The 16,744-nt window shown below is 47.3% G+C and overlaps 1 protein-coding gene across 6 annotated transcripts in view; it reads left to right on the forward strand.

Moving 5' to 3' along the window:
* The window catches only part of MACROD1 (mono-ADP ribosylhydrolase 1), a 198,491-nt gene extending 183,250 nt beyond the window's left edge, over positions 1 to 15,241 (forward strand). For 3 of the 6 annotated variants that reach the window (XM_087705234.1, XM_087705233.1, XM_087705228.1), the window contains 5 exons: positions 9,362 to 9,483; positions 11,019 to 11,049; positions 11,135 to 11,208; positions 12,243 to 12,324; positions 15,076 to 15,241. In XM_087705234.1, coding sequence (XP_087561360.1) covers positions 9,362 to 9,483; positions 11,019 to 11,049; positions 11,135 to 11,208; positions 12,243 to 12,324; positions 15,076 to 15,113 — 347 coding nt within the window. In that variant the 3' untranslated portion in view covers positions 15,114 to 15,241. Of the gene's footprint in view, positions 1 to 9,361; positions 9,484 to 11,018; positions 11,050 to 11,134; positions 11,209 to 12,242; positions 12,325 to 13,032; positions 13,065 to 15,075 lie in introns of all 6 variants that reach the window. The other 3 variants (XM_087705232.1, XM_087705231.1, XM_087705230.1) reach the window with 3 other exon arrangements.
* Positions 15,242 to 16,744: the final 1,503 nt, after the last annotated feature.

The following is a 16,744-nucleotide window of genomic DNA, read 5'->3' on the forward strand; positions in this document are numbered from 1 at the left end:
GTGGAGCTTTAGCAGGGGTGGGGCATCAGATACAGAGGGTGGAGCTTTAGCAGGGGTGGGGCATCAGCTGCAGAGGGTGGAGCTTCAAGAGGGGTGGGGCATCAGATATAGAGGGTGGAGCTTTAGCAGGGGCGGGGCATCAGCTGCAGAGGGTGGAGCTTCAAGAGGGGCGGGGCATCAGCTGCAGAGGGTGGAATCGACATATTGCCCCTCCCCCCCAACAATCTGGGTCCTCATTTTATCCACCTCGGAAGGACAGAAGGCTGAGTCAACCTTGAGCCTGGTGAGATTCGAACGGCAGGCAAACGGCAGGCAGCAGAAGTCGCCTGCAGTACCGCACTCTAACCACTGCGCCACCGCGGCTCATTGTGGCTTAATGGCTGTTTGCGGAGTCTTTACCATCACATGACTTCGCTTTAAACCCTTTTTGCCAGGGGAGGGGGAGGGGACAGTATTTATTTCCAGTTTTCAGCCAACAGCCCGGCCCAGAGTGAACACGGCACCCCCTTAACAACAGATACGAAACAAAAGGTCATGAAATCGGGTTGGTCAGGTGGACGCCTCGATTTATGGCCATGATGGACAAGCACCATTATGGGCATAAGTCGAGGACTCCTTGCGCACAGGAGGATAGCTTCTTCTAGCCGAAAGGCCCTCCCCTCTAAAACAAACTAGCCCTCAGATTTGGCCCCGTGTCCTCCTTTCTGGAGTTGGGAGTTAAAATAACTCCCAAATATTGGAGTTAAAATATTGTTGTGACTCTGGTGGCTTGTAAAGTGATCCAAACCGAAGCCCCCTCCCCAAGTGGGATTGTATCTCAGAGGCACGGCAAGGTGGGGGCAAAGGAATAATAATTTTAAAAAAGGCGAAGGGAATATTTTCGCCTCCACCGTCCCCTTTGCGGAGAGCAAGGAGAAATTGGCCTCCTCCGTGTTCAAAGTCGTTTGCTTAATTCTTAATAAAAAGGAATTAAGCAAATGAGGCAGATGCGTATTAATCAGAGGCTCGTAAATACAGCTCGGAGTTCATCAGTGGCTAAGTGAGCGAGGGAGGGCATCTTTGTTGGGGAAACAAGGAGTCTGGCTGGGCAGCCTTGGAGACGGATGTTGCTGTTGTGAGTTGTGAAGTTGTGTCCGATTCATTGCAACCCCCTGGACCACGTTCCTCCAGGCCTTCCTGTCCTCCCCCATCCTCTGGAGCCCATTGAAGCTCAGGCTGGCTGCTTCAGTGACTCCATCCAGCCACTTCCTTCTCTGCCGTCCCCTTCTTCTTCTTTTGCCCTCCATCGTTCCCAGCATGAGGCTCTTCTCCAGGGAGTCCTTCTTCCTTCTCCTTAGGTGGCCAAAGTCTTTGAGTTTCCTCTTCAGGATCTGGCCTTCTAAAGAGCAGCCAGGGTGGATCTCCTCTAGGACTGACCAGTTGGATGGCCTTGCAGTCCAAGGGACTCGTGGGAGATAGATAGATAGATAGATAGATAGATAGATAGATAGATAGATAGATAGATAGATAGATAGATAGATAGATAGATAGATAGGGATGGATGGATGGATGGATGGATGGATGGATGGATGGATGGATGGATAGATAGATAGATAGATAGATAGATAGATAGATAGATAGATAGATAGATAGATAGATAGATATGGATGGATGGATGGATGGATGGATGGATGGATGGATGGATAGATAGATAGATAGATAGATAGATAGATAGATAGATAGATAGATAGGATGGATGGATGGATGGATGGAAGGAAGGAAGGAAGGAAGGAAGGAAGGATAGGATAAGATAGATAGATAGATAGATAGATAGATAGATAGATAGATAGATAGATAGATAGATAGATAATTATATAGGTAGGTAAATAGGTAAGTTGATAGATAGGTAGGCAGTCAGACAGATAGATAGAAGAAGTCCCCTTCTTCTTCTTTTGCCCTCCTTTGTTCCCAGCATGAGGCTCTTCTCCAGGGAGTCCTTCTTCCTTCTCATCAGGTGGCCAAAGTCTTTGAGTTTCCTCTTCAGGATCTGGCCTTCTAAAGAGCAGCCAGGGTGGATCTCCTCTAGGACTGACCGGTTGGATGGCCTTGCAGTCCAAGGGACTCAATGCAGGAGTCTTCTCCAGCACCCGAGTTCAAAGGCCTCCATTCTTTGGCCCTCAGCCTTTCTTAGACAGATGAGCCATAGGGAAAAAAAAACGGGTTGGCTTTTGGGTGTGTCACGTTGTGCCAATTGACCGGATGCTCTTCTCGCCAAAGCCAGCCACAAAGCACCTCCGGACAGGCCTTTCCAGACTCCACGGCAACCTCAAATGGGATGGGGGGCTTCAGAGATCATCTAGGCCACCCCTTTGCTCAGAGCAGAATCCCGCTGGGATTTTTCTGAGTTAGAAAATTTATCCAAGCAGCCCAAAATGTTTGGAAATGTGGAACCTCGGAGATTTCTGCCAACCGAGCAGTTCGAAAGCACGTAAAAATTGCAAGTAGGAAAATAGGAACCACCTTTGGTGGGAAGAGTGTTCCGTGCGCCTTCGGCATTGAGTCATGCCAGCCACATGATCCTGGAGACATTTTTGGACAGCGCTGGCTCTCCGGCTTTGAAACGGAGATGAGCACCGCCCCCTAGAGTCGGGAACGGCTGGCACATACGTGCAAGGGGAGCCTTTACTTTTAACATTGAAGATTTTGATTTTGATTGTGGGTCCCAAGGTTTAACTGAAGCTGTTAAACTGTTCCGAGGCTGCACTTTCCATTTTTAGAGGAAATAATAATAATAATAATAATAATAATAATAATAATAATAATAATAATAAAAAGTACAGAAGGAAAATGACATTGCTAGAAAGAGCTATAACATCCCCCCCCCTCCTCAAATGCCCTCCCGCTCAAACCTTTCCTGCCCTCCTCCATCTAAAAACAGGGGACCGGATGCCACCTCGATGGAAAGGAAGCCCCCACCACCACCACCACCAAGCTTTGGCTCTCTAAAGTGGGCACAGGAAGCAGCCCGATCTTGCCAGGGAGGACCTGCCTGCCCCCTCCCCCCCCAGCAAAGGTCCTTCTCTGCCTTCGCCCCCCCCCACCCCCTCGGTGGCAGCTCCACGCCGGCCTCTCTGACGGCCTCCGCATTCCAGGCACGTCACGGAAGGTGCTTAACATGCAGCAGAGGCAGGAACCGTTTCCTCTGGCAGCAGCTTCGAGTCACCCTGCCCTCTTGCCTTGCCAGGGAGAGAGAGAGAGAGAGAAAGGGGGGGGGGGCTGAAGGAGAAGACAAGAGGAAAGGGGGGGGGCGATATGGGGAACTGAGCACCTGTCTTTCCCAATGGAGCATCTCTTCTGGCAAGGTGGATGGGTGGGCCGCTGCCAAAGGGGATGCCCCCTCCAGACCCTCCCTTTGCCCTTCAAGATGGGGGGGGGGTACTTGACAGGTACAGCAGGAGCCCTGGTGGACGGGTGGGGGAGGGATGGCCTGGTTCCTCACCCCTCCTCCACTTGGGTGATTTTGCTTTACAGGTGAGACGATTGATGGGGGGAGGCAGATATGCTATGCCACACCTGTCGGAAGCCACGCCCCGAGTGGGAGGAGCCCACGCCCCCTAGGGAGGGGGATTCTGGGTGGGGAAGGGGCTACCTGGCTTCCCTTGAACCTGAAGCACCCACCACGGCTCCCACCACTGACCCCCACCACGCCTAAAATCATGGTTATGCCAAGAGACTGCTTTGCCACTGGGCTGGGAGGTAGGGCTGGTGATGGTGGGGCTTTTGGGGGCGCAGTGCCCCCCCCATGGACGATCCGGATGGGCACAGGGTGGGGGAAGGATCTTAGGATGTTCCTTAAATGCTCAAGAAAGCCTTTCAACACTTCCTTCTCTCCATCCTTCCCTCCCTTTTTCTTCTTTTATTCCTCTATTTCCCTTCCTCCCTCTCTTCATTCCTTTCATTTTCCTTCCTTCCCTCTTCTTTCATTCCTCTCATTTATTTTCCTTCCTTCCCTCCCTTCTTTTTCATTCTCTCATTTTCCTTTCTTCATCTCTTCCTTCCTTCCTTCTCTCTTCTTCTTTCATTCCTCTCACTTATTTTCCTTCCTTCCCTCCTTCCTGTTTTCATTCCTCTCATTTTCCTTCCTTTCTTCCTTTTTCTTCATTCCTCTCATTTATTTTCCTCCCTCCCTCCCTCCATTCATTCCTTTCATTTATTTTCCTTCCTTCCCTTTTTCTTCTTTCATTCCTCTATTTTCCTTCCTTTCCTTTTCTTTTCCCACTTTTCCTTTCCTTCCTTCCCTCTTCCTTCCTTCCCACCTATTAATCTTTTCCTTTCTCCCTTCTTCCTTCCCTCCCTCTTTCCTCCCTCCCTCCCCTTTTTTGTTTTTCTATCCACTCTTTTTATACCTGCTTGCAGGAAACCCCCCACTGTTACCCAACTTGGCTCCAGTGGGCCTCAGGAAGGCTGGCAGGTGTCATCCCAGGTTAAAAGTGGTTAGTTTCAATCTTAGGCCAGGCTTTTGAGACCTTGGAGAAAAGGGAAATTGTGTTGGGTCACACACACACACACCACAGCCAGAAAAAGGGTGGAGAAACTCAATGATGGGGCTTGCTAGTCACCCCAAAGAGCTTAAAAGCAGGGGGGGGGGGATCAGACTCTTGTTAACACCCACATATTGTAAGGCGGGATTTGGTTTATCAAATAAACCACAATAGACCCAGCATGCTAAGCCACAAAGCCTTGTTTGGAAACCCACAGCAACTCAATTCACACCACTGGTTAAAAACACATATGCGGATGCTTTAAGCGGGGGGGGGGGGAGCTTCAGCCCCCTTTGCCCGGCTGATGGGCGAAAAATGCACTTTGGACGTGCTCAGGAGCACATGTTTTTAACATTGCCAGCTTTTGGGGGGTGGGGTGAATATGTCCTGGGAACGGAGCCCTTAATGGCAACGAAAACTTTAAAACTTGTTTTTGAGAAGCATCTTCACGTTTAACTCCTTGCTGGTTCCCCCCCCCCCCCTCTCCGCTGCCTCTTGGCTTCCTTGCCCACCTCCCCACCTTATAATTGAATTTCACGCCAGGCTGCCTGCCTCTCCCCCCCCCCCCCCTTTGACTGTTTCGGCTGCTAATTTCTTTCCTTCTTTCTTTTTTTCCTTCTGTCTCTTTCAACAAGAGTGAAGGTTTATTTTTCCTTTCTTCCCCCCCTCCCACAACCTTCCTTCCAGCAGACACAGCAATCCATGGGATTAAATCGATTTCCCTTGCAAATAACCGACTAACAAGGCAGATATTTTTCTTTCTAATTTGGATTCCCCCCCTCCCCACGCTTAAAAAACACCCGTTTCTTTGAGCGAACATCAGACTCCAGCCTGCAAGACTCCTTCTGAAGGCTTCCCTGCCCCAAAGGCCTTACTTTTGCCAATACAGAACCATCACAACCCCCCCACCCCCCGCCTGTCCCTCGTTTCCCTCCTTCCCTCCCATCACGAAAGAGCTGCAGGCCCAAACTTTTTGAGTGTGGCTAGGACACCATCGAAGCTGACCCTCACCACTCTCCCTTTTCAAAAGTTGGTGCTTGGTGGGAATTCAATCCCCCGTGGTTTCTTTGAGGGCTCGGGCCGAATCCAGCAGTTGGGCTCAATCTATTTATCCATCAAAACGGCTGGATTTACACACTTACCTGGTCTTGTCGCAATCAGCAAGTCAAATGCGGAGGCTTCAAGAGTTTATAAATTAGGTTTTTTTATGGCTTGGAGTGTTAACGCATTTCTGTGCGTTTATTAATGCACCAGGGTTTGACAAACTCAGCCATCAAAAACAGGCTAGGTAAAGATAAAGGTTCCCCTCGCACATCTGTGCCAGTCGTTCCCGACTCTAGGGGGGCGGTGCTCATCTCCGTTTCAAAGCCAAAGAGCCAGCGCTGTCCAAAGACGTTTCTGTGGTCATGTGGCCGGCATGACTCAACGCCAAAGGCGCACAGAACACTGTTCCCACCAAAGATGGTTCCTATTTTTCTACTTGCATTTCGAACTGCTAGGTTGGCAGAAGCTGGGACAAGTCACGGGAGCTCACTCCGTTATGCGGCGCTAGGGATTCGAACCGCCAAAATGCCAACCTTTCTGATCGACAAGCTCAGCATCTTAGCTGTGGTTTTGTCATTTATTTTGCCTTCCAGTGACAAATCTGAAGTTAGGCACCCCAAGGCTTTACTGCCCAGCCCCAACACTCAATGTTTTTCTCCCAAACCGAGGTTAGGATGCCCCCCGCCCTCAGGTGGGGCAAGGGTGCCTTGAGCCATGGCTTCCCCTTCTTCCCCTGGGCAAGGGCTTCTCCCACCCCCATTCAACCACCCCTGGCTCGGGAGATGGGCAAGCACACCAGCGTGCAAACACCGGGGAGCAGCTGAGCAGAGGGGCCCGGCTGTTCGGACAGACACCTGGAGGGGGCCCGACCTTCCTGCCCCTTCCCCGATTAGGCCTGGAGGGCATGAGCCCGGCTCCCCATAGCAAAGGCAGGACATGGGCACGAAGCTTTCCTACCTCCCAGGAAAGGCATTAGTAGCTCAAGAGCACCCCTTGGTGGCCCCAGCCGGCCTTCGCACTCGGAGTTTTATCAGCAACCTCTTAGGAGGCAACAAGTGAGGCAGTCCAGATTTTGGGGAGCTCGGTCTCTCTTCCCCCCCACCCCCACCCCCTCCAGGTTGCCTTGTTAACCACCTTCACCATTTGCAAAGCTGCCTTCGCCTGGGATCCTTGCTGGGCTACTCTGGGGTCTCCGAAGGGGAGGAATATGTTTATCTATATCTCTCTATCTCTATCTTCTCTATCTATCCTCTATCTCTTATCTCTATCATCTCTCTTTTATCTATCTTACCTATCATTTATCTGTCTCCTATATCTATTGATCAATCTATCTATCATCTATCTACATCTCTGTGTCTATCATCTATCTTATCTATCATCTTTTATCTATCTTATCTATTTATCTGTCTCCGATGTCTCTATCTATCTATCTATCTATCTATCTATCTATCTATCTATCTATCTATCTATCTATCTATCTATCTATCTATCTCAGTCTATCTATCTATCTATCTATCTATCTATCTATCTATCTGATATAGATGATTGATGATTGATAGAGATGTAGACAGAAGAATCTTCTATCTACATCTCTATCATCTCTCTTATCTATCATCTGTATCATCTCTTTATCATCTTATCATCTCTTTATCTTATCTATCTTCTCTCTTTATCTCTTATCTATGTCTTATCCATCATCTATCTCCTATCTATCCATCCATCCATCTACATCTGTCTCTCTATCCTCTTATCTATATCATCTCTTTATCTATCTATCTTATCTATCATCTTTATCTTATTATCATCTATGTATCTCAATCTCTTTATATTTCATCTTATTATCATTTAGTTCTTTATCTTATCTATCATCTCTATATCTCTTACCTATCATCTCTCTATATTATCTATTTTCTCTCTTTCTCTTACCTATCTATCAGCTATCTCCTATCTGTTTATATGTCTGCCTGCTTGTCTATCATCTATCTAATTCTGCCTGCTTGTCTATCATCTATCTAAGAGCCAAGGTGGCGCAGTGGTTAAATGCAGCACTGCAGGCTACTGCTAGATCAGCAGGTCAGTGGTTCAAATCTCACCGGCTCAGGGTTGACTCAGCCTTCCATCCTTCCGAGGTGGGTAAAATGAGGACCCAGATTGTTGGGGGCAATATGCTGACTCTCTGTAAACCGCTTAGAGAGGCCTGAAAGGCCTATGAAGCGGTATATAAGTCTACTGCTATTGCTATTCTATCTATCATTATATATATATATATATATATATATATATATATATATATATATATATATATATATATATGTGTGTGTGTGTGTGTGTGTGTGTGTGTGTGTGTGTGTGTGTGTGTGTGTGTGTGTGTGTGTTGTATTTATGCTAACAAAAAGGCAACAGTAAAAAAAATATTGGGTTCTGTCTGGATGGTCTCTTGTGATGAGCCGAAGGACAGAGAATGGAAGTAGTGATCCTCCTCCCATATTTGGGCATACCGGGGGTTGTAAAATTTATATCTATCTATCTATCTATCTATCTATCTATCTATCTATCTATCTATCTATCTATCTATCTATCTATCTATCTAATCTATCTGTCTGTGTGTGTGTGTGTGTGTGTGTGTATGTATGTATGTATGTGTATATATATATATATATATAATATATATATATATATATATATATATATATATATATATAAAATATATTCTATATCTGTATCTATTTATCTATCTATGTATCTATGTATCTATGTATCTATCTATCTATCTATCTATCTATCTAGCATCTTGCAATCTATCTATCTATATCTATCTATCTATCTCTATCTATCTCTATCTATCTATCTATCTATCTATCTATCTATCTATCTATCTATCTATCATCTATCTATCTATCTATCTATCTATCTATCTATCTATCTATCTATCTATCTATCTATCTATCTATCTATCTATCTATATATATATATATATATATATATATATATATATATATCATCTTGCACCAAGAAAGGGGAAGACAATAACTCTTCCTTTCCAATGTACAAGATACATGAGACATGCATGGCCGAAGCTGACACTACCAGCTTTCAAACCATTTATAACAGATTGAGAGAAAGCTTTGCTTTTTCCCCCCCTTCTTAAAATCTATTTAATCCAAAGGAACATTATTTGGGCTTTTTTTTTTTGGTCCTCGGAGGCTCAAGCTACAGAGAGAAAAGAATTGCAGCTTCCAATCAGAAAAGGGAGTTTCCAGAAACTCTTGTTGGGGTGGGAGGGAATGAAGCAAAACTTGGGGAAAGGATGGCTGGGGAGAAGCCAAGCTTGTAACGCTCGGTTCCTCGTTAAGGTTCCTATCTGGCTATGCCAAAGGAGCCCAAAGGGAACGACCGTCATTCCGAGGCTGGATTTGCTTGCGGGTGTAAACTTCATTTTCACAAAGGGATCCAGCCGCTTGGATAAGTGAGTGGCTAAGTGCAGGCCGGATGAAAGCAAAGTGGAACGGCTCCAAGAACGGCTCCATTAAAGCAGGATGAATGGCTGTGGCTTAGGGAGGGGGAAACACACACACACACACACCCCTCATAGGATACGGAGAGAATTATTTTCAAGCTCTCATTTGCTAATTTGTAAAAATATTTGAAGGATACCGCAAAGTCGGTTTGGCTCAGCTCCATGAGAGGCGGGCGGGGGGGGGGGGAATCTGTGCGTCTCCCTCACCCAGATCTGTGAGCAACTTAGGGAGGGGGGCTTCGGGGGCTGCTTCTAGCAACACCCTGCTTTTTCCTTCCAGTTGTGATTCACACCGTGGGGCCCATCGCCCAGGGGGAGCCCAGTTCCTCCCAGCAGACCCAACTCGCAGACTGCTACAAGAACAGCTTGAAACTTGCACTGGAGAACAAGTTGCAGACAGTGGTGAGTACACCAAACAGGGGGGGACGGATCACCTTGTGGCCCCCCCACCTCCCTTCAGCAGCACTTGCCAACACTGCTCGTCCCTCGAGCTGGAGGCAATGGGAGCTGGCGTCTGTAACGCGGGGAGGTCGTGAGGATGTCTGTCTCATTAAACGCTACTCAGAAATGGAGGAATAAGATCAGCGTTTCTCGATCTTGGCTACGTTGAAGAGAGATGAACTCCAACTCCCAGAATCCCCCAGCCAGCAGGGGCTTCTGGGAGTTGAACTCCGCACAGTAGCAAAACACGGATCTAATTCATCCATTTCTAAGTATTGCTAAGGAGATTTTCTGACTGTGAGAGCAATCCACCCATGGAACAGAAGTTGCCTTCTGAAGTTGTGGGAGCTTCGTCCCTGGAAGCTTTCAAGAAGAGACTGGACTGCCCTCTGTCAGAAACTGCATAGGGTCTCCTGCTTGGGCATTGGGTTGGACTAGATGACCTACAAGGTCCCTTCCAGCTCTGATTAGCTTGGGAGGTAAGCTGCCAATTTCATTTGTTCCCAGTCTCATTGATCTCCTGCTCTATTCAGAAACACAATAAAATTCACTGGCTAAAACGACCGTCTCCAACTCGAGAGGTCTTGGGGGGGAAGACCAGAGGGAAGGGAAAGGACGTGGGCTCTCCAGCTAACCCTCCAATTGGGGTTTGTACCCAATGAAAGGCTGGAGACATCAGTTCCAGCACGCAAGCCAGGGATGCTCCGGAGTCTTTCCAGATGAGCAGCTGTTAACTATCAGTCCATCTGGCACTGTTGATGGATGGCAGGAGATCCAGAGGTCTTTAGCAAAGGTTTGAGAAGGCCCTGCTTTGCCCCCTTCAGGGGCACCGACTTATCACCTACAAGGCCCAGGTAGCCTGAACCCTAATCTATCCCTGTACTCAAATTGTTTTTGCTTTGCCCAGCTGGCCTTCAGGAAGTGAGGGGGACCGAATGTCAACTCGCAAAGCAGCCCTGGCCTGCTCTCAAATTGTCATAGGAAAGGGGGGGGGGGAGAACGATGATGATTGGGGCCGTAAATTACATGGGGTCAGAGCTGGCTTCACTTGGGTACCTGCCGACATGTTGCTCCTAATAAATGACTGGATTTCTTTTGAAGCTTGGCTCGAGGCTCATGATTTAACGCTGACACGGATACCCTAGTCCAACACATTTGCAGAATAACAGAGCTGGAAGGGACCCTTGGAGGTCTTCTAGTCCAGCCACCTGCTCGAATTGGAGACCCTGAGGAAAACACCATCCAAAACATGGGGGGGGGGGAAGGGAGATTACGAGGGAAGGACGGAAGAATTTACATTTTACAGCTGATCGAGACCAATTCAACTGCGATTTCTGGGTACGTTATCTATTGTCCCTCCTGCACAAGACCGGATTTACTCCTTTTCTCACCTTTGTAACGCGAGAGAAAAGTTTTAGCCAAAGTCTGGGATCATTCCGTATTCGAGGGAAGCCCCCGTCCTTAACCTCCTCCTTCATCTTTCTCTCTGCCCACAGGCCTTTCCCTGCGTTTCCACTGGGGTCTTTGGTAAGTACCAAGGCAGGAAAGAGAGAGAGAGGCGGGCAGGGTTAACCGCCCGAGATATTCAGCAAACTCCCCGCGTTCTCCACAGGCTACCCCAATGACGCTGCTGCGGAGGCTGTTCTCAACACGTTACGCAATTGGCTAGAAGACAACAAGGACAAGGTATGGTGGGATCTGGCAAAACCAGCAGTTTGGCTCTGCCTGGGGTCTCCTTTCTTCACCAAACACACAATATCCAGTTTTGCGGTCGCCACGATGTAAAAAGATGTGGGGACTCTAGAAAGAGTGCAGAGAAGAGCAAGAAAGAGGATGAGGGGACTGGAGGCTGAAACATAGGAAGAACGGTTGCAGGAACTGGGGATGTCTAGTTTGATGAAAAGAAGGACTAAGGGAGACATGATAGCAGTCTTCCAATATCTCAGGGGTTGCCACAAACAAGAGGAAGTCAAACTATTCTCCAAAGCACCTGAGGGCAGGACAAGAAGCAATGGGTGGAAACTAATCAAGGAGAGAAGCAACTTAGAACTAAGGAGGAATTTCTTGACAGTGAGAACAATTCATCAGTGGAACAGAAGTTGCCTCCAGAAGTTGTGAATGCCCCAACACTGGAAGTCTTTAAGAAGATGTTGGATAGCCATTTGTCTGAAACGGTATAGGGTTTCCTGCCTAGGCAGGGGGTTGGACTAGACAACCTCCAAGGTCCCTTCCAACTCTCTATTTGCGTATCAGCCAATTGCTGGTCTTTGCAGGGAGGGCATTGTGTACTAACTATAGGATGGGGGGGGGGAATTGATTCTTTTAAAGGGATTAGTAAACCCATGCAAAACTCTATCACAGATAGCTTTAGATAAATAGAAACAGTCTTCCACTTATAATCCATTTGTTTGGTGACAAAAGTTAAAGCATCAGTGAAAAACATGACTTACCTGTGTTAGAAATCCCTTCAACTTGAGCTCTTCAGACACAACTCTTGGAGAAATTATTTTTTAAGAATTGTTGGCGTAAGTAGAGCTAGCCCAACACCGAAGGAAAAGTCGTTTATCTAACCCTTACACCAATTTGAGATAGTATCTTTACACGTGGAGTGGAGCAGGTTGTAAGCAATGCCTGAAGCCCCCCCCCCCAAATTTTGAGAATGCCATTGTGAAATTCCACCAACTTCCTTCTCCTGCTAATCCTGGTTGTATCTTGGCCAGGTTGAGCGCCTTATCATCTGTGTTTTCCTGGAAAAGGACGATGAAATTTATAAGGAGAAACTGCCGAAGTTTTTTCCCATCGGTGAGTTACTGGTTGGGGCCCCTGTCTAGGGAAGCGTTCTCCAACCTGGGCAACTTTAAGACATGTGGACTTCCAATTCCCAGAATTCCCCGGTCAGCATAGCTGACCGAGGCTTCCCAAGAGCCTGAAGCCAACTCATTGTTGTCCCGACAAAAAGCCCTTTTATTGACTCTGAATTCTGCTCCTTCACATCCAGCAAAGGAGGATTTATGGTCACAGACCTTATCCGGCTTGGAGAGTTGCCAGGCTGGCATCTGCAAAACTTGGCAAGGAGTCTCCGAGAGTCACGAACCAATGAACCGAACTAATGGTCTCCTGCAAACTCCACTCCCCTTTCGCTCCTCTTTTATTCCCTCTGGGAGGGGCCATTCACCGTCGACCTGTGGCCTTACTCCCAAGTTGACCCCTGTTCTTTAGCTGCTCCCTTCGTCTGGCAACATTGCGCATGGGCACACTGGGAACAGGCTCCAGCTGTTCTTCTGCCTCACTGAGTTCTGACTCCGAAGGCAGCTGATAACTGTCAGACGTCCCTGGCCCCCTCTCTGCCTCCGACACAGAGCCCTCCTCAGAGACACAACAGTTGGGGAATTCTGGGAGTTGGAGTCCATGCGTCTTAAAGTTGCCTGGGTTGAGAAAGTTATTTTATCTGGGTGCTGAAAGGACAATCAGTCTTTCTGGGAACCTTCCTCTCCTTCCTCTCATTTCCAGCCTGATCCCACGCTTCCCATGCTCCGAAGGCGGTAAGCATTTCCCAGCATGGTGTGCAAAAGTGCAATCCTGGGAAAGGCATGTTTGTGATTTGGTCCCAACAGCTTCTTCGCCTGGTTTTTCTCTCACTAAAACCCGCGTTTCCTCTGCTGCTCCAAGTTGGGAAGAGATAGTACAGAAGGCCCCCCGCAAAAGGGATCTCCTGGCCTGCACAGGTAGCCTCGGACCTTATTCGTTTAGTGGCCGAAGCTACGAGACTGGGGAAAAGGGAGTTACCATTGGTCCTCGCACTTATGACCATCGCAGCATCCCCATCATGATGTGAGCAAAATTCGGATGCTTGACAACCGGCTTGTATTTGCAACGGTTGAAGCATCATAGGGGTCTCGGGCCACTTGGCAATTGGTTCATTTTTATGACGGTTGCGGCATCCCGGGGTCATTGTGACCCCCCCGCCCCCGTTTTGTGACCTTATGACTGGTAAAGTCAGTGGAGGAAGCCAGATTCGCTTAACAACTGCATGATTCTCTTAACGGCTGCAGTGCTTTCCTTAACATGGCAAAAAAGAGTTTGTAAAATTGGACGCGGCTCATTTAACGACCGCCTGGCTTAGCAACGGGCATTCTAGGCCCAATTGTGGTTGTAAGTCAAGACCAGACAAAGTCATATAAAAGACCTGCGTGTCTATTCTCCTTTAATTCACAACCAGGGACAAGGAAATTCTGCGGGAGCAGAATAAAACTCCCCAACAATTTTCGGACACGGTTTTTGGCATCTTCTGTTTTATGAAAGAGCCACAGTGTTTTAAAGCTTTTCCGGCAGGGGTGAAACCCACTTACCTTTGCTACTAGCTTGAGAGCAATGTGAGCATGCGCAGAGCGTCAAAAGGACGTCCGGGCGGGGCCTGCTAGCAAGGGAGCATGCAAACTGGTGGCTTTTCACCCCTGCTTTCTGGGTTTAATTCTCCCCACTTCTCAGAAGAATGCAGAATTTCCCCCGTGCTACTTTCACCCTTCACACCACTGTGGGCAGGAAGGGTTAAGAGAATGGCAGGGAACAGAAATGAATGAACCAGAATATGAATGTAAATAGAATATTAAATAATAATAAAGAATTAAACAATATAAAGAATATAACACAGCATAATAACAGGCCTAGAATCATCTCAACCGAAAACAAAACAAAAAAATTAAGAAGCGGGGGGACAGGCGTGATCAACAGTTGGTTATAATTCTCTCTGCCCTCAGCAAACAACAGATAAAGTTTAACACCAACTTTAAGTTTATTTGTACGCGTAGCACTTCACTCTGAAAACTGACCCTCCACACGTTGTCTTTCTCCATGGCAGAAGACAGGATGTGTTTCCCCCTTGCCCGCCTCTGTTCTGACCGAGGCTTCCCAAGAACATGAAACTAAGTATTGAGAAAAACCTCTTTTATTAATATGCTGTGAATTCTGCTCCTTCACCTCCAGCAAAGTCTTTCAAAGGAGGATTTATGGTCACAGACCTTCTCTGGCTAGGAGAGCTACCAGGCCGATCTCTGCAGAACTTGGCCAGGAGCCTCGGAGAGTCACGAACCAATTAAGCAAACTAATTGCCTCCTGCAAACTCCCCTCTTCTTTTGCTCTTTTATTTCCTCTGGGAGGGGCCATTCACCGTCCACTTGTGTCCTTCTTCCCAAGTCGACCCCTGTTCTTTAGCTGTTCCCTTCGCCTGGCAACTCTGTGCATGCGCACACTGGGAACAGGCTCCAGCTGTTCTTCTGCCTCACTGATGTCCGACTCCGAAGGCAGCTGATAACTGTCAGACGGCCCTGGCCCCCTCTCTGCCTCCGACACAGAGCCCTCCTCAGAGCCTTCCCCAGACACCAGGACTGGCCCAGGTTCCTCCCCAACCCTCCTCACTCTCCGACTCTGCTCCCAGCTCTGCTGGCCACTGGCGGCCCACAACACCCAGGGTAGTTTTTGGCAACCAGGGCTCACCTGGGGCAACGCTTTGCTAGAAAACGAACGGCAACTCTTACCCTAAATCCTTCTTCCCAGCAGATCCCAGTGAGGAAACTCCGTCCTCAAAGCTCTGAAGTGGCTTCCTTGCAAATCCCGCTGGAGACGCCGGATCTTTTCCAAGGGGGAAAACTAGAAGAAAACACCCACCCTTCTTCCCCAGGCACCGTTGGCCGCAATTCCAGAATAAAAATGGCAAAGACGATCCAGTTATGTCGCTGGTAAATCCTGGTGGATGGATTGGGGGCGGGGGGGGGAGTGAGTAGAAGCAGGACTCAAATTTTGTGTGAAACACACACAGACACACAAAACAGAATTACATCTGCATACCTACTTGATAGCAATAGCAACAGCCCTTAGACTTATATACCGCTTCTCTGTGCTTTTACAGCCCTCTCTAAGCGGTTTACAGAGTCAGCCTCTTGCCCCCAACAATCTGGGTCCTCATTTGACCCACCTTGGAAGGACGGGAGGCTGAGTCAACCTTGAGCCGATCAGGATTGAACTGCTGGCAGTGGGCAGAGTTAGCCTGCAGGAAAGAAGGAAGGACTAGCAATAGCCCTTAGACTTATATACCGCTTCACGGTGCTTTTACAGCCCTCTCTAAGCATTTTACAGCGTCAGCCTTTTGCCTCCAACAATCTGGGTCCTCATTTGACCCACCTCGGAAGGACGGAAGGCTGAGTCAACCTGGAGCCTGGTGAGATTCGAACTGCCAAATTGCAGCTAGTAGCCAGTCGAAGCGGTCTGCAGTGCTGCACTTCCCAGCCTATCCTGACCATATTTAAGCTACTGAGAGTTTCAATTTCCTTCCTTTTGGCAGACAATTTACTGTGGCTTTGTAATTTTCTGCGAAAGTGGCTAAAAAAACGGGGGGGGGGGGAAGCATTTGCTGTTCTGCGTCTGAGAAATCAGGACGAAAGACCCAAAGTGGAGACTTTTCTCTCACTTTGGCACCGCAGGAGAAACGGGGCAGTGGGTTTTGCTAGATGTCAGCGGCCAAGGGATGGCCCCAGGGACACAATGCAGAAAAAACCCAACAAAAACCCAGCTGCAGGTTTGTCTGCCCAGGTTCAACAGCAGGGAGGATTGGGGGGAGAGAGAACAGGGTAGAATGGGATTCCAAGGAGGATCTGAAGAATAGAATGGAATGGAATAGGAGAAATAGAATAGAAAAGAATAGAAAATAGAATAGAGTAAGAGCAGAAGAGAATAGAAGGAGAAATAGAATATAAATAGAAAATAGAATAGAATAAGAGCAGAATAGAAGAGAATAGTATAGGAGAAATAGAATAGAAAATAATAGAAAATAGAATAGAATAAACAGAAGAGAATAGAAGGAGAAATAGAATACAAAATAATAGAAAATAGAAAATGGAATAGAATAAGAGCAGAATAGAATAGAATGGAGTAGGAGAAATAGAATAGAAAATAATAGAAAATAGAATAGAATAAAAGCAGAACAGAAGAGAATAGAAGAGAATAGAATAGGAGAAAAAGAATAGAAAAGAATAGAAAAGAATAGAATAAGAGCAGAAGAGAATAGAAGGAGAAATAGAATATAAATAGAAAATAGAATAGAATAAGAGCAGAATAGAAGAGAATAGAATAGGAGAAATAGAAGAAAATAATAGAAAATGGAATAGAATAGGAGCAGAATAGAATGGAATAGGAGAAATAGAATAGAAAATAATAGAAAATGGAATAG

This window comes from Thamnophis sirtalis, unplaced genomic scaffold (assembly GCF_051295495.1).
Source record: "Thamnophis sirtalis isolate CommonGarterSnake01/CBP01778 unplaced genomic scaffold, rThaSir2_p1.2 scaffold_2, whole genome shotgun sequence".
NCBI lineage: Eukaryota > Metazoa > Chordata > Lepidosauria > Squamata > Natricidae > Thamnophis > Thamnophis sirtalis.